The following is a 21,517-nucleotide window of genomic DNA, read 5'->3' as shown; positions in this document are numbered from 1 at the left end:
CCCTACAGATAAACTAGTTACATAGCCTCTTTATGCCAAAATTTTGCCACTTGCAAATCAAGTCCCAACTAAGCATTGAGAGGTATCTTATGTGAATGCTGGAATTTGAGAACAGCAATTCGGATAACAGAATGAGATAAGGCACCAATGAGAGGGCAGGGCTGGAGGTGTTGGGAGCAAGGCCCACCACCTGCTCATGTCTGACCACAGCTAAGATCCTTAAATTATAGATATATTTTTCATCTCTGAACACACTCCAATCACACCCCTTCTGGCCTCCCCCTTCCAACTGCAATCGAAGCAGTGGATCAGATAGAACAGCACATGTTGAGGGGGCCCTCTCTTTCACAGAAGCTGGGGTCAGAGCACAGCTTGTGGATGGAAGAGCTTTGAGGTACATGTGAACCCAGTGGGATCAGGGGACAGGACCAGTATGCAGCAAAGTGGTAAGGCTCCAGGTTCAGTAGCTGGGACCTAGAGCCTAGTGGTTTCACAGTGGGTTGGGTAGTTGGAGATTAGGGTAGGGGTAGACAACTAGCTCTGTCCTTGGCAGGATTTCCTGGAGGGCACAAAGGGGCCTCTCAAGATAAAGGGGATAGCTCATACTAAAGGAAGGAGGAGTAGGGTCTGGTCCAGAAAAGGCCAGAAAGGTGTCTAAACCAAGACTTGCATGTTCTCCAGAAGGAACGAGGAACCGAGTGGTTCTGCCATCCCTAGTGTGGCCAAAGTATGTGGCACAACAGGAGCAGGGGTGGAGGGATCCTCCAGGCAGAGTGGGACAAGCCAGGAGGGGCTATCCTGGGGCCCATGTTCTGGAGTTGAAATGGAGGACCATCTGCATTTATTTATCTTAAGTCCCTGAAAGTGCCCTGGCTCTGAACTTGATCATCCCATTAGAAGGGACATCATATGGTTTCTAGCACCTGATGGCCCCCAGGCCAGGCCTGAACACTGCATGCTTCATATGTTGTAGAATCTGCAAGCCACAGAAGGCTGTAGGACCCTTAGCCTGGAAGGCACCAGGCCTGGTTCCCCAAAACCTCTGGCATCACTACAGAGTAAAGGCAGATTGCTGGCTCCAGGGATACAGTCCAAGCCTGGGAGATTCTAGGGTACAGATTATACATTCTGGAACCAGAGAAAGGCACGGTGTTTTGGATTCTGGAGTGTGGGGACTCCAAAAGCAGAGCTGGAGAAGCTGGAGTGTATGGCAGATTGGGTGGGGCTGTGGCCACACAGACTATGGCTTCCACTCAGGATCTAGACAGGGGTTTGGGAATAAACTGTCTTCCTGCATCCATACTTGGAGGAGGGAGGCAGGAAAGGCTAGGAGTGTGGGGCGGAGCACTCAGTTGCGCTCCTCTCCCAGGGAGCTGGCAGGGCTGAGGGGCTCACTTGGGGTGCTGAGAGAGCTGGACGGCACAGTGTCCACTGAGTTGCGCTTACTCCCACTGGTGGAAGAGGCACAGGATGCCCGGCGGGGCCATTCTGGTGCGCGGATATTGCGCCGGTCTTTGGCAGCCTCCTCATCCTCATCGTAGCGCTCTTCCTCTGGCAGCCCATCTCGGGGCTCCTCCTCATCCTCACTCTGGTGCGGGCTGGAGTGTCGTGACAGTGAGGGGGAAGGTGGCACTGAGGCTGGCCGTGGGTAGCGGTAGCCCTGGGTCTGCTTACAGGGAGTGTGAGCACAAACCACACAATGAGTAGAGAGCCCCTGATAGTCTCTTATAGAACCCTAGGCTTTCGCATTCCAGCAGGCATCCCTCCCTACCCCTCCTCCCCACTATACCCCACTCCAGCCCTTAGCTCCTGGCCCAGCTGACATCTGGAATCCACTCACCGCATCTGCCTGGTTGGGCTCATAGGTAAAATGATCCGGAAAGGCCTTGGCCAGCGCCATGTGACGTGCGGACATATAGTACTTATAGAAAGGAGGTAAGGGGTAAGTCAGGGGACACGGAGTCCAGCCAGACCCCACACCCAGGCAGAATGTAGGGATGGTGAACCTTGACCACACTTTTTTTTTTTTTTTGAGACAGAGCCTCAAGCTGTTGCCCTGGGTAGAGTGCTGCCATGGGTAGAGTGCCCTGGCATCACAGCTCAGAGCAACCTCAAACTCGGCTCAAGCGATTTTCCTGCCTCCACCTCCCAAGTAGCTGAGATTACAGACGCCTGCCACAACACCTGACTATTTTTTTGGTTGTAGCCGTCATTGTTGTTTGGCGGGCCTAGGCTGGATTCAAACCCTCCAGCTCAGGTGTATATGGCTGGTGCCATAGCCACTTGAGCCACAGGTGCCGAGCCTTGACCGCACATTCTATGCAGACTGCGCACACAGCTGCACCTTTCTGCCTGCCCCATGCAAATATCCATCTTTCTGACGCCACCCCCTATGTAGATAAGCAGAACACAAATGGACAGTCTCTGAGCCACAACTCACTAAGAACACGAATTCTCAAGTCAGGTACCATTTTGCCCACACCCCTATGCACAGGATAAGAACTCCCCACCTACTGTCCTTCCAGGAGAAGTTGATTCATTTCCTAAAGGCACAGCACTTTTACAAGTATGAGACCCTGCCCACTGAGCCAGCCTTTTGAGGCTGAGGAACTAGAAAACCAGAACCAGACGTGGCAGATTTACCAGCAGAGCCAGGAAGTGGGGAGAGGGGATCATACCCGGCCTAGGTATTTCCAGTCCAGAAGGTCGGAGAGGCGCTCTGTGCGATTCCGTTGGATAATGCGCTGCCGCCGACTCTGCTGGCAGAAGCTGTAGAGGAAGGAGGTGAGCTGCGAGCAGGAGTCGTCCAGGCTGCGGAAGCGCCGGTCCAGAATGTAGATGCCTGCGGAAGCCAGGACCAGGGTTCAGAAAATGGTCTGGGGAGATCTTTATCCTCCTACAGGAGTTCAAGTCTACCTACCCTCTTCTCTGCTCTCCTTGAGACCCAAGAGTCCAAGCCCCTCCTTTCCAGGATCCCAGAGACCCAGCTCTCAGTCCCCCTTCTCTAACCCTTGGGGGACCTGAGCGCTGACCGTAAGCTGAGGGGTCTGCGATGTGCTCCTCCATGAAGCAGCCAAAGCCGGAGAGGTTGGTGGAGATACTGGGGATGCCCATAACCGTGCACTCCGCTGCGAGAAGCCGGGAGAAAGAGCCACTTAATTCCCCCGCGCTCCTACCTTCTCGGTCGCAATAAAAGCCTTACTAGCGCCCTCTATGGATGCTGTGCTGAGCAAGTCGCTGAACCAGCACGACCAAGCTGTGCATTGGGCTTTCTGTATTTTTCTGAGGGCAAACTAATAGGCTCAGGAAAAGAAAAGGGAATTCACTTGCCCCCAAAACAAGGATGCTAATTTATTGAGCATCCCAATGTCCATCACTTTACTTACAATCTGTAGCTTGGGCCACAATCCATCCTTTCACTTAACCATCATAACCTGTATAATACTTTTTGTGCCCAAACTATAATATTTTGGTTATCATATTGTAATTGTTGTTCTAATGGGTAAGAAAAGGAATCTCATTTTTAGTATTCCTATGTACAGAATACCTACTATGCCTTGTTTAATACCTTAAACAATCTTGAGAAATGGTTGAAGACATTTATAGTTCTTGAGGGCTTTTTTGTCGTTTATTTTTGGTTTGGGGGGGTTTTGTTTGTTTGTTTTGAGATGAGGTCTGTCTCTTTTTTTTTTTTTTGTAGAGACAGAGTCTCACTTTATGGCCCTCGGTAGAGTGCCGTGGCCTCACCCAGCTCACAGCAACCTCCAACTCCTGGGCCTAAGAGATTCTCTTGCCTCAGCCTCCCGAGTAGCTGGGACTACAGGCGCCCGCCACAATGCCCAGCTATTTTTTGGTTGCAGTTTTGGCCAGGGCCGGGTTTGAACCCGCCACCCTCGGTATATGGGGCCGGCGCCCTACCGACTGAGCCACAGGCGCCGCCCGAGATGAGGTCTCTTTATGTTGCCCATGCTCATTTGAGGACAGGTCCTACCTACCATATAGCCTCCTGAATAACTGGGATTACAGGCACGCACCACTGCACTTGTTTCTCTCTCTTTTTTTTTTTAGAGATAGAGTCTCACTTTGTTGTCCTCGGTAGAGTGCTGTGACGTCACAGCTCACAGCAACCTCCAGTCTTGGGCTTAGGCGATTGTCTTGCCTCAGTCTCCCGAGTAGTTGGGACTACAGGCTCCTGCCACAACACCCAGCTATTTTCTTGTTGCAGTTTGGCTGGGGCCGGGTTTGAACCCGCCACCCTCAGTATATGGGGCCGGTACCCTACCCACTGAGCCACAGGCACCACCCCAACCTCCAGCTCTTGGGCTGAAGTGATTCTCTTGCCTCAGCCTCCCAAGTAGCTGGGACTACAGGCGCCCACCACAACGCCTGGCTGTTTTTTGTTTCAGTTATCATTGTTATTTAGCCGGCCCAGGCCAAGTTTGAACCTGCCACCTTTGGTGTATGTGGCTGATGTCATAACCACTGTGCTATGGGCGCCAAGCCTCTTAACATAATTGTTTTTTTTTTTTGTAGAGACAGAGTCTCACTTTATGGCCCTCAGTAGAGTGCCGTGGCCTCACACAGCTCACAGCAACCTCCAACTCATGGGCTTAAGCAATTCTCTTGCCTCAGCCTCCTGAGTAGCTGGGATTACAGGCGCCCACCACAACGCCCGGCTATTTTGTTTTTTTTTTTGGTTGCAGTCAGCCGGGGCCGGGTTTGAACCTGCCACCCTCGGTATAGGGGGCTGGCGCCTTACCGACCGAGCCACAGGCGCCGCCCCATAATTCTTATTTAAGGTGGCGCCTGCAGCCCAGGCAGCTAAGGCACCAGCCACATACACCAGAGCTGGCATAACCAGCCTAGGCCTGCCAAACAACAAGGACAACTACAACTAAAAAATAGCAGGGCAGGGCAGCGCCTATGGCTCAGTCGGTAAGGCGCTGGCCCCATATACCGAGGGTGGCGGGTTCAAACCCGGCCCTGGCTGAACTGCAACCAAAAAAAAAAAAATAGCTGGGCGTTGTGGCGGGCGCCTGTAGTCCCAGCTACTCAGGAGGCTGAGGCAAGAGAATCGCTTAAGCCCAGGAGTTGGAGGTTGCTGTGAGCTGTGGGCACTCTACCGAGGGCCATAAAGTGAGACTCTGTTTCTACAAAAAAAAAAAAAATTTTTGGGTGGCACCTGTGGCCCAAAGGGGTAGGGCACCAGCCCCATATGCCAGAGGTGGTGGGTTCAAACCCAGCCCTGGCCAAAAACTGAAAAAAAAAAAAAAAATATATCAGGGCATTGTGGCAGGTGCCTGTAGTCCCAGCTACTTGGGAGGCTGAGGCAAGAGAATCGCTTAAGCCCAGGAGTTAGAGGTTGCTGTGAGCTGTGACGCCACGGGACTCTACCCAGGACAATAGCTTGAGGCTCTGTTTAAAATAATAAAAAAATAAAAATAATTCTTATTTAAGTGTTTCACAACACCTCTGTGAGCTTATTTAAGTGTTTCCCAAAACCTCTGTGAGCTGCAAAAGTAGACAGTAAATATTATCTAACAGGGCTACAGGAAAAAGAATTGGGGCTGACAACACTAAACTTATACACTGTTTTAACCCCAGCAGAAACATAACTGGCAACGCTCTTAATTATCATGTAAGCACAGTTTAAAACACTTGTAAAATTACTCATGCATTAGGAAAGATGGCATTTATTTAGCTTTAAAAACACTGGCTGAGGAGCCAGCAAGAGAAAGGCAGAACTGCTTTGCTGGGCAACGAAGCCAGCTTGGAAGGGAGGGAACTTCACCACCCTTAGGTGTGTTAGTGAATAGTGCTTCTGCTGCTTTATTTGCGGGACCAAACATCAGCAAACTGGGGGAAATCAGTGGAACTATGATATTCTCTTGAGACTAACATAAGTCCTCTAATTTTGCATTACATAAGCTGCTGTGTCACAAAAAATGTATGCTATAGCAGAACACACCATAACTACTGTCCTTGTTTTTTTTTTTTTTGTAGAGACAGAGTCTCACTGTACCGCCCTCGGGTAGAGTGCCATGGCGTCACACGGCTCACAGCAACCTCCAACTCTTGGGCTTACGCGATTCTCCCAGCTCAGCCTCCCAAGCAGCTGGGACTACAGGCGCCCGCCACAACGCCTGGCTATTTTTTTTTTGTTGCAGTTTGGCCGGGGCTGGGTTTGAATCCGCCACCCTCAGCATATGGGGCCGGCGCCCTACTCACTGAGCCACAGGCGCTGCCCTGTTCTTGTATTTTTTTTAGAGACAGAGTCTCACTTTGTCACCCTCGGTATAGTGCCGTGGTGTCACAGCTCACAGCAACCTCCAGCTCTTGGGCTTAGGTGATTCTCTTGCCTCAGCCTTCCAAGTAGCTGGGACTACAGGCACCTGCCATAACACCTGGCAATTTTTTTGTTGCAGTTTGGCCAGGGCTGGGTTTGAACCCACCACCTTCGGTATACAGGGCCAGTGCCCTACTCACTAAGCCACAGGTGCTGACCTACTGTTCTTGTTTTGCAAAGAAGGAAACTAGAGCTTAGAGAAGGCCAGTGCCTTGCCCCAGGATCCTGCTAGATCTAAGACCCCATAACCATTCTGTCCCCTATTACACTCACCCGGTGTGTAGCCCCAAGGCTCATAGTAGGAGGGGAAGACACCCAGATGGCAGCCGCGGACAAACTCCTCATAGTCCACAGGAAGTAGGGGGCTTGTGGAGGAGAGGAACTCTGGATGGAAAATCACCTGACAGTAAAAAAGAAGGACTCAGCCTGAGCCCCTTATTTAGCTAAACCCTGAGATCCCAGGATGGCCCAGAGTGGGTGAAAAGCTTGTCTAAAGTCACAAAGCAAGCAGGACAAAGATTTAAACCCAAGTCTATTTGCCTAAGAAACCAGGAGGGAACGGAGAGAGTGAGAGGCCCAGGGTCCAGCCCCCTCCCTCTCCCCTGCCCTACTTGCCCCTGGCCAGAGTGCTTACTTTCACCCGGTCTGCACTGCTATTGAAGAGGCCAATTCGTCGAATGGTGGTGAGGATGGGGTCTGAGGAATCGTCCAGCATATTGTGGGTGCACACAGGAGGGAAAGATTGCCGCTGTAGAGGCCACAAGTAGGGTGGGGGTCAGGGAGAGGACAGAGCGCTCCCTACTTTCCCCTGAACCATGCTGGCCCGAGGCAATCCAAGGAGACCACAATTTCTACAAAGCTGTGGGGCAACCAACAAACCCAAGAGATTAACAGGAGTTATGGATTCCTACTTACCTTTATCTGTAAAGATTTTCTTTCTCTTAACCACCATGAGCCTAAAAGAACTACAATTTCCAGCTGTCTTTGAGGAAGAACCAGTGTTACCCTGCCCCAAGGACTATGAGATTGCAGCTATCTTGTTCTTGGCTATGTCATTAAAGAAATCCAAAGGAATTCTAACTCTCCCCCAAGTCAATTGGAGCAGAGACTGTGCCAACGTGGTAGCAAATTTCAGGGGATGCTGGGAGTAGTTGTAGTTTTCTTTTTTTTTTTTTAAATTCAAACAGTCTCACTTTGTCACCCTCTGTAGAGTACTGTAGTGTCATAGCTCACAACAACCTCAAACTCCTGCATTCAAGCAATCCTCTTGCCTCAGTCTCCCATGTAGCTAGGACTATAGGCGCCCACCACACACCTGGCTATTTTTTTTTTTTTAGAGACAGAGTCTCACTTTGTCGCCCTTGGTAGAGTGCTATGAAATCACAGCTCACAGCAACCTCCAGCTTAGGCTTAGGCAAGAGTAGGTGGGACTACAGGCACCTGCCACAATGCTTGGATATTTTTTTGTTGCAATTTGAACCTGCCACCCTCAGTATATGGGGCCGGTACCCTACTTAGCTACCCACCTGGCTAATTTTTTGTTGTAGTTGTCATTGTTGTTTTAGCATGCCCAAGCCAAGATTGAACCCACCAGCCCTGGTGTATGTGGCCAGCGCCTTACCCACTCAGAATAGGCAACTGCTCCTTCAAAGTTCATTAAAGATTCTACTTGGCAGACTGGGCATAGTGGCTCATGGCAGTAATCCTAGCACTCTGGAGGCCAAGGAAGGAGGATGGCTTGAGCTCAGGAGGTTAAGACCAGCCTGAACAAGAGAGAGACTCCATCTCTAATAAAACAATAGAAAAACTAGCCGGGCATGGTGGTGGGTGCTTGTAGTCCCAGCCACTTGGAAGGCTGAGGCAGGAGTTTGATGTTGCTTTAAGCTAAGATGATGCCATTGTACTCTAGCCTGGGCGACAGAGCGAGACTGTCTCAAAAAAGAAAAATAAAATACCTTCACGCTATGATTTTAGGGGTCCAAGAAACAACTACCAGCAGCCCCATGGCAAAAACATTCACAATGAGGTAGGCTGCCTTGGGGACTAAGGGGACTCCTACTAGTTTGGCTGAAGGCAGTTCAAACCTTGTTTGTGCAATTTAGCTGTTTAGGTTTCCATTGTTCAGGAAATGGCTCACCAACTCTGACCATAGGTACCAAAGTTCCTTAACCTCAGGGAATGAAAAAACTCTCTCTCCGGGCGGCGCCTGTGGCTCAGTGAGTAGGGCGCCGGCCCCATATGCCAAGGGTGGCGGGTTCAAACCCAGCCCCGGCCAAACTGCAACAACAACAACAAAAAATAGCCGGGTCTTGTGGCGGGTGCCTGTAGTCCCAGCTGCTCGGGAGGCTGAGGCAAGAGAATCGTGTAAGCCCAAGAGTTAGAGGTGGCTATGAGCTGTGTGACACCACGGTACTCTACCCGAGGGCGGTACAGTCTCTGTACCTACAAAAAAAAAAAAAAAGAAAAAACTCTCTCTCCCAGAAGCCTCCTAGACAAGGGAAATGTCCATGTAGCAGAAAGCCCCACTCACAACCAGGAGTTGTAGTTCTTATTTTGTTTTTGTTTTTCTTTGTTTTTTATGTTGTAGAGACAGAGTCTCATCTTCTCGCCCTTGGTAGAGTGCTGTGGCATCACACAGCTCACAGCAATCTCCAACTCCTGGGCTTAGGCAATTCTCTTGCCTCAGCCTCCCGAGTAGCTGGGACCACAGGTGCCCACCAAAACACCTGCTTGTTTTTGGCTGGGGCCAGGTTTGAACCCGCCACCTTCGGTATACGGGGCCAGTGGCCTACCCACAGAGCCATAGGCACCTCCCAGTAGTTCTTATTTTGGAATCACCAATTCTTTCTGTTTCCATCCACTGAATTCCATCAACCTCATTGTTGTTTTAGCATGCCCAAGCCGGGTTCGAACCCACCAGAAGCCCCAACTCCTGGGGTATCTGGAAGCTAAGACACAGCCAGTGGGTTAAGAAACAGCAGCTGCTGAGAGTTTTCAATGTTTTGGGGGGAACACTAGGTGTTTTAACTGACCTCCTGGCTCCATCCCTAAAATGGCCAAACAGAACTATCACTTTCAGCAATATCTAGGTACAGAGGTGGAGTTAGTATGCAGGAAGGCTCAAGGGGAGTTGGGAGTTGTAATTCTCCTTTTGTGGCTGTCTTGACTTTCTAAATTTCCTTTTACCCTTTGTTCATTGACCTCAGAATCAACCACAATTCTCAGTAGCCCTGTGGAATAATAAGACACAGAAAACAGCCTGATGTAAGCACTTCTGGGAACCGAAATTCTACCAATCAGGGCCCACCTTTCTGTGGACCTCAGGATTGACCCCTCTGTAATTGGTGGCCCAGGAAAGCAGAACTCCGAACAATCTCTGGGGTCAATGCTAATAGTAAGCTGCCCGTGGGGGCTGGCTGCTGGAAATTGTCATCTCTCTGCATGTGACCTAAACCATACCTGTGTGGCAAAGATGGCTCTCTTCATCATAGTGAAGTCTTCCTTATCCAGCATCTTGTTCATATCGGGGAGGCTCCCCCTGCAAGGCCAGCAGGGACATGCAATTGGGAATGGGATGATGACAGAGATTAGGGCTCAGGAGGTTACAGGGCTGAGGTTGGGCACTCACACCAATAAGGATTCATAAAGTTTCCTCCCGAACTTCTCCTTCACTGTGTTGGCTGTGTCCCTGGAAGGAGCAGAGCAGAGCATCACATAAACACCAGCTGCCATTTATTGTCAGGCTTTGGGAGCAGCAAGAAAACTGAGGCCTAAGCAGGGAAGCCCTGCCCTGGGGCCTTCAGGTTGGAGGATGGGGACCTAAGAACAGGCCCTGGAAGGCCTGGCATCAGCTGTGTGGCCAGGGAAAGGCAGCCTTCCCTCTCTGACTTCAGTGACTCATCTGTCAGACATGGATAAAAATAGAATCAATCTCAGAGGTTTGCAGTGAGGACTCAATGAGGTCATGACTAAAAGTGCACTGTGCCCAGCACATAGCAAGCCTTCCAGAAATGTCAGCTATTATTAGGACTTGTACCAGTCCTAGAGGTAGCAGTGGTAAGCCCCATTTTATAAGAAAAGAAAATGAGATTCTGAGAGACATTTAGGCACATAAGCAGAGCTGGCAGGGTGTCACCCCATACCCCCATTATCACTTCTCCACTTATAATTCTCCTGTAACTCCAGCTTCTTTTTCTAAACCATCTCCTTTGGAAATGCTCCTCTAGCCAGCCTGGCCTCCTTGCTGTGTTTCAAACATGTCCCAGGACCTTTGTACTTGCTGTTTCCCAGATACACACACGGCTTGCTCCCCCATTTTCTATATTGGTCTTTGTCCAATGGCACTTTCTTCAATGTGATCTGTCCTTACAACCTTGTCTCATTTCACTGGCCTACTTTATTTTTTGCCAGAACACTACCCATAGGATTTTCTAGAATATAATCTGCATAAGGAAAGGGATTTTATCTTCCCTGCTCACGGCTATGTTCCCAGGGCTGGAACCAGTGCCTGGTATGTGACAGATGCTCAATGAATGTCTGATGGGTAAGGAATAAATGATTTTACAGATAAAGGAGAGGAGGCTCAGAGAGGGCAGTGGTTTGCCTAAAGTTACCAAGTCAGTGAGGTTCAGTGGCATGAGTGGAACCTGGCTAGTCCTGTCAGTAACTTCTTACTGCCCCCGAGCTAAAAGGATCTCAAGAAAGTCACTTTGCTAGGAATCAGTGGGACAGGTGGATTGTGTCACAGGTGACAAATCTGACACTCCAGGAGAAACACTGGAGCCAAAGCTGGGAGTGGGCCAGGCAGTGATCCTCAGATGAGGGCTGCTGACCAAAGTTGCTTGCGCACGGCTTGGCCCTTGAGAGTTTCCACGTTGAAATTGTTGGTCCGAGCTGGCATGATGAAGAAGGCCACCACTGTCTGCTCACTGCCATTCACCTGGGGTGGAAGAAAAGGAGGGTGGGGTGTGTCAGGATCACAGCGGGGAAAGCTAGGTCCCCCCAGCCCTTCCATCCCTCAAGTCTGTTAGGACCTTGCCAGGCCCCTTCCTGTCAAAGACAGTTATAGCCCAAAGTGACTGTCCCCACAAGGACTCTGACCTTCTTTCTGGGTCTCTATAGTCTCCCTCCCAACCCTATTACCCTCCCAAGGAGGTTTCCCTACCCCACCTCCCTGGGACTCTTTCTCCTCCCTAGTTATGTACTGAATTTCTTGTCTTTCCTTTTTCCCTTCACAGCTGAGGTCTCACTCTGAGCAGATAGTTGAGCCGGGCCAAGGCCTCCAGGAAGACATCAGCTCCCTTGTTGGAGAATTCATAGCGGCCAGCAATAAAGAAGTACAAGGTCTTATCCAAGTTGAAGTCCAGGTGCCTAAAGAAACCACAATGCAGGACAAAGTCCTTACCTCTAGCCCTGGCCTCAAAAACTATAAATCCCAGGAGCTATGGGGGCAAAGAATACCTCAGACATCATGGAGTCTCCTGGGAGTTGTGGTTCTTTTCTCTCTAGGTGGGGATCACTATTAATACTCAGAACATTGCTCTGGTGGTCAAGAACTCAGGAGGCTGAGCCTGCTGTTGCCCCCTCCCTCAGATCCAGGGGTATGGGCCTGTAGGCACCTCCTCTCTCAGAGCTAGATGTCCAGGTTTCCAACTTCCACCCCTCGGTCCCTTAAAAACTGGATATGTGCCCCACATACCCATAAAAATGGCCCCGCACAAACTCCTGGATTCGAGCCTTGCTCTGAGCATGGAGGTTCTGGAACTCATGCATGGCAGAGAACTTCTTAATATTCAGTCCATTGGGGGTCACAATATCTGTGATTGGGGAAGAAGGTCCATGTTTTATTTCTTCATTTGTTCATTCATATCAGTGGGGTTGCATGAATAAATAAAGTTCCTTTTTTTTTTTTGTGGTTTTTGGCTGGGGCTGGGTTTGAACCTGCCACCTCCGGCATATGAGACCGGTGCCCTACTCCTTGAGCCACAGGCGCCACCCTTTTCCAACTTTTTTGTTTCAATAGTTCTCTTCTGCCTCCCAGATACCTTATTACCCAATATTACTTGCTGATGTTCATAAGCACAACCATAAGTCTGAACTCCAGCAAATAGCTAACTAGATAGGGGTCCTGGGAGTTGTAGTTCTTTTATTTCCCCTTATCTCTCCCTGAGATAGAAATGATTTAACATCCCCAAAGTCCTGCTTTTCATAGGATATACTCTCTACCTTCAAGACTCTTTCGGGGACTCAACCATTTCCTCTCAGAGAAATTAAAGCATATCAACAAATGATACAACCCCCATTAGCTCCAACTAAGGCAAAGTGCCAGCAGTCTATGCAGGTGGCCAATTAAAGGCCTTCTGGGAGTCATAGTTCTCACCTTACACCCCTTAAAAACAGGTACTAAGGGGCGGCACCTGTGGCTCAGTTGGTAAGGCGCCGGCCCCAAATACTGAGGGTGACGGGTTCAAACCCGGCCCCGGCCGAACTGCAACCAAAAAATAGCCGGGCGTTGTGGCAGGCGCCTGTCGTTCCAGCTACTCGGGAGGCTGAGGCAAGAGAATCGCTTAAGCCCAGGAGTTGGAGGTTGCTGTGAGCTGTGTGAGGCCACGGCACTCTACCGAGGGCCATAAAGTGAGACTCTGTCTCTACAAAAAAAAAAAAAAACAAAACAGGTACTAAGGGCTGAGAAGAATCCCTGCTTCCAAATTTACTTTTCTTTCTTTTTTTTTTGAGAAAGAGTCTCATTTTGTTGCCTTCAGTAGAGTGCTGTGACGTCATAGCTCACAGCAACCTCAAACTCTTGGGCTCAAGTGATTCTCTTGCCTCAGCCTCCCAAACAGCTGGGATTACAGGCACCTGCCACAGCACCTGGCTATTTTTAGCAATGGGGTCTCGCTCTGGCTCAGGCTGGTCTCCAATCATGAGCTCAGGCAATCCACCCGCCTCAACTTCCCAGAGTGCTAGGATTACAGATGTGAGCCACTGCACCTGGCTCCCAAATTTACTTTTTTTTTTTTTTTTGTAGAGACAAGAGTTTCACTTTATGGCCCTTGGTAGAGTGCCGTGGCCTCATACAGCTCACAGTAACCTCCAACTCTCCAACTCCTGGGCTTAAGCGATTCTCTTGCCTCAGCCTCCCGAGTAGCTGGGACTACAGGCGCCTGCCACAACGCCCAGCTATTTTTTGGTTGCAGTTCAGCTGGGGCTGGGTTTGAACCCACCACCCTCGGTATATGGGGCCGGCGCCTTACCGACTGAGCCACAGGCGCCGCCCCCAAATTTACTTTTCTAAACAACAAAGTCCACTGACCCTACATTTCCTTTCAGAATACTGCTATCTACATTAACCCATCACAGAATTTTATCATTTCTGAAATAAATATCAAGAAAACTACACCTCCCACTATCTCCAGGGTACATAGAGCCAGGCAGTGTAATATAGGTAACTACCCTCACAGCCTTCTGGAAACGTAGTTCTGTGTAAAAAATTGGTACTGGCAAAAAAAAAAAAAAATTGGTACTGGCAGTTCCCAACTTACAATGAATGGCTCAATTTATGATTTCTCATTTTATTTATTTATTTTATTTATTATTTTTCTTTTTCTTTTTTTTTGAGACAGAGTCTCACCTTGTCACTCTGAGTGGAATGCCATGGTGTCACAGCTCATGGCAACCTCCATCTCCTGGGCTTAGGTGATTCTCTTGCCTCAGCCTCTCGAGTAGCTGGAACTACAGGTGCCCGCCACAACACCCAGCTATTTTTTGTCGCAGTTTGGCCAGGGCCGGGTTCAAACTCGCCACTTGCAGTATATGGGGCCAGTGCCCTACCCACTGAGCCACAGGTGCCGCCAAACTAATTTATGATTTTTCAATCTTATGATGGTGTGAAAGCTATCCGTTCAGTAGAAATTATACTTCAAATTTTTTTTTGTTTTTAAGAGACAGAGTCTCACTTTATGGCCCTCGGTAGAGTGCCGTGGCCTCACACAGCTCACAGCAACCTTCAATTCCTGGGCTTAAGCGATTCTCTTGCCTCAGCCTCCCGAGTAGCTGGGACCACAGGCACCCGCCACAACACCCAGCTATTTTTTGGTTGCAATTTGGCCGGGGCTGGGTTTGAACCCGCCACCCTCGGTATATGGGGCCGGCGCCTTACCGACTGAGCCACAGGCGCCGCCCTTATACTTCAAATTTTGATTGTCTCCCAGGCTATGTGAGATAGATAGATATTCAAGACTTTATTATAAAATAGCTTCTTTTTGTTTTTGTTTTAGATAAGACTCTCGTTCTGTCACCTCCAGTAGAGTACAGTGGTGACACTGCAGCTCACTGCAACCTCCAACTCCTGGGCTCAGGTGATCCTCCTGCTTCAGCCTCCTAACTAGCTGGGACTACAGGTGCCCACCTCCACACACTTAGCTAATTTTTCTATTTGTAGTTGTGATGGAATCTCACTCATGTTCAGGCTAGTGTTGAACCCCAGAACTCAAGGAATCCACCTGCTCCAGCCTTCCCAGAATGCCAGGATTACAGGCATAAGCCACTGTACCCAGCCTAGAAAACAGACTTTGTATTACATGATTTTGCCCAACTGTGGGCTAATCTAAGTATTCAGGACATGTTTAAGGTAGGCTAGGTTAAGCTATGATGTTTGGTAGGTTCCTTGTATTAAATGCATTTTCAATTTAAATTATTTCAACTTGGCTCAGTGCCTGTGGCTTGAGCGGCTAAGGCACCAGCCACATACACCTGAGCTGGCAGGTTCGAATCCAGCTCGGGCCTGCCAAACAACAATGATGGCTGCGACCAAAAAATAGTTGGGCGTTGTGGCCGGCGCCTGTAGTCCCAGCTACTTGGGAGGCGGAGACAGAAGACTTGCTTGAGCCCAGGAGTTGGAGGTTGCTGTAAACTGTGATGCCATAGCACTCTACCCAGGGCAACAGCTTGAGGCTCTGTCTCAAAAAAAAAAAAAAAATTATTTCAACTTATAATGGGTTTCTCTGGACATAATCCCATCATAAATCAAGGAACATCTGCACTGCCTTTGGCTAAGACACTTGCCTACCTCATTTGTCTAGGGATTTCAGTCCAGCTCCTACCTGGTTTCCTCTTGAGTAGGTGCTGTGCTTCGATGGCAGTGATCTGGGACACAGTAGTGAAGACATGAGCACAGTGGGCTGCTGCCCTCTCCATGCAGTAGCGGTGATAGATTTGCCTCTCACCTGCCTCCTTGTCCACGTTGAACTGGGTGGGAAGGGTGGGCAGTTAGAACGACTGGGGAGAACACTGGAAGTTTAGGCTCCAGGGTCCTGGTGAAGGCAGGGGCTGGCAGCTGAACTCCTGGGTCTGAGAGAGGACAGGGACTGCGGAATGGAACTCCAGGAGAGAAGTGGGAACTTGATCCCCTTGGATTTCCCAGAGCTTTCAGCTGTCCTGACATACCCGCAGACCCCATTTGCCACACTCCCAGCTCACATTCTCCAGGTTGTTGTAGAAGTCCACAGCACCAGCACACAGGTAACGCCCCAGCAGGGTGGCGTGGGTGGTGAAGATGGTTGCTACGGGCAGCCGCCGGGCACGGCATAGGCAGAGCCCAACACCTGCCAACCACTCATGGAAATGTGCAACCACATGTGGCTTCTCTTCACTCTGAGCCAGGAACTGTGGGGCAACAGGAACAGAACCACTGTCTCCACGTGTCACAAGAGAACTGGCAATCCCCAACATGGACGAGGATTCAGGGGAGAGGTAAATCCATTACCACTATTGCCTAGAAACCTGCTGGCAGCACACTGCAGCCATCCCCACAGGACAGGAAACTAAATCCTGGAACTCGGTTGGAGAGACTGAAGTTTTTGTGTCCTCAAGTCCTGGACACAATTCCTGGAGACTCCTTATTTCTTTTTTTTTTTTTTGTAGAGACAGAATCTCACTTTATGGCCCTCAGTAGAGTGCTGTGGCCTCACACAGCTCACAGCAACCTCCAACTCCTGGGCTTAAGCGATTCTCTTGCCTCAGCCTCCTGAGTAGCTGGGACTACAGGCGCCCGCCACAGCTATTTTTTGGTTGAAGTTTGGCCGGGGCCGGGTTTGAACCCGCCACCCTCGGTATATGGGGCCGGTGCCTTACCGACTGAGCCACAGGCGCCGCCTGGGACTCCTTATTTCAATCAAGGATAGGCCTTCTGCACCCAATACTGGCAAAAGGACTACAACTCCCAGAATGTCCTAGGTGCAGTCAATTCCTAAATTGTTTGTCCGAGGGTATGGGAAATTAAGCTTCTTAAGCCTTTTAAAACCTGGAAGGAGATCAGAACTAACATTCCTGGTTTTCAGGTTAGAGATCTGAAGCATCCAGGGCCCCATGTGAAACAGTAAGAACAGCCAGTATCAGACTAGAAAACTACAACTCCCAGAATGCTCTGGGCAAGCCTTCCTACCAGCTGCCCTTTCATTACTAAAGGCTCAGAATCCCTAGAGTTGGAAGATTAGAGTAAATGAAGCTGATATTGAGAGCTGGGCTCTCTGAGGAAAGAAGCAGCTAGATCCTCGATGTCCATGTCCCCAAAGGTCAGGGTAATCCTCGGAATAAAAGACCTACAATTCCCAGAAAGCTCTCAGAGAAGCCCATCTACTGGCCCAGGGGCTGACAGTCACTGAAGTTTCTGGTTTGGGTGGAAAGAGTCAGATAGGGGGCAGTGGGGCCTACCTCACCCAGGAACCAGGTGGTGAGGAAGCCGAAGAGGACGGCGTCATTGGCCTCACGGTCGTACCAGGGCACCCCAATGTTGCAGGTATCCCAGAGCTCTCCCTTCCAGCGTTCCAGGGCCCAGGCTGAGGCCCCCACATCCAGGAGCACCACCAGAGGGCTGCCCTCGATCAGCCATCGCCCAAAATACACCTGAAAGGGGCCCACAGGGAGGCTCAGGGCTTCAGCCTCAGGTTTGCCAGTGCTTGTGGTTCACCTCTCCTCTGGCAGATGTCTGGACTTAAGCCTCAGTTCTTTTGGACCCTCTGTTTCTGTATCTGCTATTCATTTCTCACCTGCTGCCTTATTTCTCTATTTGCTGTGAGTTAGTCCCATCTGTTGCAATATTTTCCCCACTCCCTGCTAAGTCTCTGTGACCCTTACCCCACTGCCTCCATTCACTGCTTTTAGTCATACATTGCCCATGTCCGACATCCCGTCTTCCTGTCCCCCCACTGCCTGTTGTCCCTCCCTGCTGGCTTTGCTTCTGTACTTGCTGCCACATTTCTCTTACCACCCATTGTGTTGTTCCCTCCTATTGTCTCTCTGCTGTTAATTCCTTCCACTGGAAGCTTCTTTAACTGTTCTCACTGCAACATTTCTTCAGCCCCTCCGCCTTGTTTCTGTCCCTTTAACCATCCGTATATGACCTGCAACCTCTTTTCTCTGCCCATAGGCCCATTTTGTAGTTCCATAGCCATGTTTTTAACACAGCCTGGTCCTCTTTCCCATGCCCCAAGACATCATTTTTCTACCCACTGCCATGTTTCTAAAACTTGCTGTCTCATTTCTACACCTGCTACGTTTCTCCAATTGGCTGCTTTCCTCCTGAGACTGTGGCCTGGGTTCTGGGCCTGTTGCCACAGCTCTATCCAACCAACAAGTAGCCACACTCCTCTCAAACCTGGCTTTTCTCTGCCCTAAGCCTGACTTCAGTGCCCCTCCCCCACCCAGCTGTTGTCTGCCCTTTTGCTGGGGGCAGGGGGCTATTCTTAGGCCCCCAGCACGTGGGGAGCAGCTGTCCTGGGGGTAGGGCCTCAGCTGCCCTGGGGTCCTTTGGGGACATATCCAGGACTGACTGGATTCCAGACCCCACCCCAAAGCAGAGACTATGAATGAGTCAAGGAACCACTGTACCTCTTCCTCCTGCACCCCAGCCTGTCTGTCCCTGGGCAGTAGCTCATTTCTTTTAGTCTTCACCCTGGATCCCTGAGAGCCCTCGCCTTTGGATCTGCCCATCTCAGTCTCTGTCCCCTAGGTCTGTGTGCCTACCTCTCCTTCTTCATTGGCGGTTCATCTTTCTCTCTCCTTCTTTTTTTTTTTTGTAGAAACAGAGTCTCACCCTATGGCCCTCCGTAGAGTGCCGTGGCCTCACACAGCTCACAGCAACCTCCAACTCCTGGGCTTGAGCAATTCTCTTGCCTCAGCCTCCCGAGTAGCTGGGACTACGGGCACCCGCCACAAGGCCCGGCTATTTTTTGGTGGCAGTTTGGCTGGGGCTGGGTTTAAACCTGCCACCCTCGGTATATAGGGCCGGCGCCCTACCGACTGAGCCACAGGTGCCGTCCTCTCTCTCCTTCTAACACTGACTTTCTGTCTGAAACATGTGCCAGGTCTTCCTTTATCCTTAGAGACTGTCTATGTCCCTACTGCTCTGGCCCCTAGTTCCATCCATCCCTGTGCCCCAGAGGCTAAAAATGCCCATGGCTGCCCCACTCTCTAGGCCTGGTTGTTTACAGCAATGGCAATGATGATCACAATAGTAATACTGACGATAATAGCTCTCATACTGCTAACTTCATGCCAAGAATTGTGCTAAACACTTTATTAAGTATTTTATCCTTCCCTATGTTCATTAGTCAAGGTCACATGGGCAGCAAGTGGAAAGACTGAATTTGGCTCCAGATTCCTGCTCCAGCCTGCCTGCTGGACCCCCCTCCCCAGCCCCCTGCCCTGGGCTCTGTCTAGCTGGCTATCTTTCAGTCTAGCTCTTTTTCTCTCTCTTGGGTCTGAGGATCTTGGCCTCTTGGACCTATCTCTTGGTCTGCCTTGTACCTGCCATCTGTCTGTCTGCTCATCAACATCTGTGATCCACCTGCCCACTTCACAGGCCCTGCATCTATCAGAATGTCCTGTCACTCTCCCTTCCTCTGTCTGCTGGGGAAAGTGCCCTCCCATGTCAGTCCATGCCTCCCTCTCTCCCTGGGCTGCCCACCCCTGCCCCTTGTCCATCTGCTGCTCCCACCCTCACAGTAGGCCATCTGTCTCCCTGCCCTCAGCTGAGTCATATCCCACCTTGCAGCCTTTGCTGTTCATGGAATCCAGCGTCCTCTTCAGGGACAGGGTGGGGGCTTCGAGCAGTTCCACCTGGGTCCTCACACTCTGCTCTGTGTATGGTCCCACCAGATAGTAGTTGTCGCCCCATTCATCCCCTGTCACCTTCGCCTTTGTCTGCAGCACTGTGTAGATGCCACCCACTGTGGGTCCAAATGTGTGAGGGAGATCTCAGCTGAGCGCATCAGGACTGGGACCAGGGTTGGGGTGTGGGCTGTTAGGGGCACTGAGGCCCCAGACTCTAGCTCATGGAGAAGAGGGGACTGGGAGACCATACTTTGGAGCAGAGGGTTGGCAGCTTGGGTCAAGGGGAAGAAGGGACCGGAGAGCTGTTCTCTTGGATGTAAGAATAGGGGGCTGGGGTCAGGAACCTGAGGGAGGAGGGGGTTCAGGCCAGGCTCCTGGGTCTGAAAGAGGAGGGGTTAAGGGCTGGGACTCCTGGGTCTGAGAGAATTAGGGTCTAGGCCTCTGAGGATGGCAAAGCTGGACTTCCAGCTTTCGGGAGCTGCATTTAAACCTCAGTCAGGCTCCAGGACTTGAGGTGGGGGTAAAATCCCTATTTATGGCCTATTCAGCTTCTCACAATTGCCCCAAAGGAGACTGTATCCGAGTGTCCGTTCCCTGACTTGTGACACAGGCCCTGCCCCTACCATGACCCCACCCTAACCTTAGGAATCTGGGCCCTCAGCCTCCAAGCATCCTGGAGCCCAGGCCCTGGCAATACATGGGTCCATGTTTGTGGGACACCCTCAGCCTATGAGACCCAGTCCCTTTCTCCCACAAGACCCAGCAAAGCAAACTCCCAGTCCTGGCTCCTGTGAGGACTGGGACAGTCTAGCTCCTAACTGCCAGCCCCAGCCTTCTCCAAAGCCAGAACCTCATGTTCTTTGAAGCCTAGAACACAGAAATGCAGGCTCCCAGCCACTCCCATCCTACAGCCCAGCCCCTGACCAATTTAGGACTTCCCAGCCTTCCCCAATTCCAGTACGCATGTGTCCCAGGGCACTGGCCCTCTACTCCCAGGAAACTATAGCTAAGACTTTGGCTCCTTCAAAGCCTGCACATTGGGGGCTCCACCACTCTCCCACCCTAGGACCTAAGAAGTAGGGTTTCTGGCACCTTCCTATATTTATTGTCAAGCAGCCAGGTCCCCAGATCCTCCCACCACCACTCATGCATCCTATCTCCTAGGCAGGTCTCTCCCAAACCTGGAGTTACATCCCCTAGATGGCTTTTTCCAGGATCAAAGGTCTGAAACCCCCAGCAGCTTCCCCAGGTTAGCACACAGAAGTCCCATCCCCCACCCTTCCCTGTTCAGGACGCAGGTAGCTGATCTCTAGGAAGCCTGTTCCAGTACCTAGGAATCTTTCATTTCACCACCCTCTGCCCTAGGACCCAGGACTTGGGATTCCGGCCTCTTTTTATCTTAAGTCAAGCGAGTCATCCCCTTTCCTCCCCCCCGGGGCCCAGGAGACCTACCCCAGCCTCTCTCCAAGGACACAAGAGTCATAGGCTCCTTCCCCAGGACCCAACGGTCCCCCATGTAGTACCATCTTCCTACAACTAAAAGTTCTAGGCCCCCATCTCCGACTGCCCTTCTCCTCAAGGGCCCGGACGCCTGGCGTGCTCACCCTTGTTGGCCACCTCCCAGGCCACCTCGAAGAGCACTGTGTTCTCCAGGTCGAACTCATCTTCCCAATCCTCCAGTCCTGGCAGTGAGGACATGGACAAAGTGCGGTTTAGAGGCATGGCTGGCGCGGGAAGGGGGGCTCCAAGGGCCCCAGGTGGGGACTCCGGAGGCGTCTGGGGAAGCACCAGGCAGGGTATAGGGCCGATTAGTTGGTGCCCAACGGGAAGCTTGCAACGCGCTCGGCTTCCTATAGCACGACCGCACCCCCGCCCCGGAGTCTTCAGACCTAGGCAAGAGGCGGCCACAGCGTCACTGAGCCTAGAGGCGCCTCTGCAGTAAAACCTTGCGGCCGCCAGGAGGCAGTGGCCTCCCCCAGCCAGCGCCATTGGTCAGTACCCGGGGGCGGGGACCTCTACGTCTTCTCGTTGGTGGAGAGGATCGGCTTCTGTTAGTCCTGC

General features: G+C 51.0%; 1 protein-coding gene across 2 annotated transcripts; it reads right to left on the bottom strand.

Moving 5' to 3' along the window:
• Positions 1 to 214: 214 nt before the first annotated feature.
• Positions 215 to 21,435, bottom strand: GYS1 (glycogen synthase 1). Of its 2 annotated transcripts, XM_053606433.1 has the most exons (16): positions 21,061 to 21,435; positions 19,391 to 19,572; positions 17,057 to 17,248; positions 15,824 to 16,009; positions 15,448 to 15,592; positions 12,045 to 12,162; positions 11,596 to 11,716; positions 11,179 to 11,285; positions 9,975 to 10,034; positions 9,806 to 9,884; positions 6,981 to 7,094; positions 6,620 to 6,746; positions 3,033 to 3,128; positions 2,679 to 2,842; positions 1,841 to 1,921; positions 215 to 1,666 (listed from the first exon to the last, which is right to left on the bottom strand). In XM_053606433.1, exons 1-16 carry the CDS (start codon positions 21,176 to 21,178, stop codon positions 1,349 to 1,351), a joined length of 2,208 nt encoding a protein of 735 aa, XP_053462408.1. In that variant the 5' UTR covers positions 21,179 to 21,435; the 3' UTR covers positions 215 to 1,348. The 2 variants fall into 2 exon arrangements, with proteins under 2 accessions (XP_053462408.1, XP_053462409.1); XM_053606434.1 differs by lacking the exon at positions 19,391 to 19,572 and having other exon boundaries at positions 21,061 to 21,120.
• Positions 21,436 to 21,517: the final 82 nt, after the last annotated feature.

The sequence above is a fragment of the Nycticebus coucang genome, chromosome 10 (genome assembly GCF_027406575.1).
Source record: "Nycticebus coucang isolate mNycCou1 chromosome 10, mNycCou1.pri, whole genome shotgun sequence".
Classification (NCBI taxonomy): Eukaryota; Metazoa; Chordata; class Mammalia; order Primates; family Lorisidae; genus Nycticebus; species Nycticebus coucang.
This window is presented reverse-complemented; position numbering and strand designations above follow the sequence as displayed.

What these genes read in the sequence shown, in the direction of transcription:
- GYS1 (XM_053606433.1), bottom strand. Translation starts at nt 21,178, where the DNA reads ATGCCTCTAAACCGCACTTTGTCCATGTCCTCACTGCCAGGACTGGAG. An exon ending in CTGGGAGGTGGCCAACAAGG is followed by an intron (nt 19,573 to 21,060) that starts GTGAGCACGCCA and finishes TTGGACCCACAG; the next exon opens with TGGGTGGCATCTACACAGTG. An exon ending in GCCGTGCGCAAGCAACTTTG is followed by an intron (nt 10,035 to 11,178) that starts GTCAGCAGCCCT and finishes TGCTCCTTCCAG; the next exon opens with GGACACAGCCAACACAGTGA.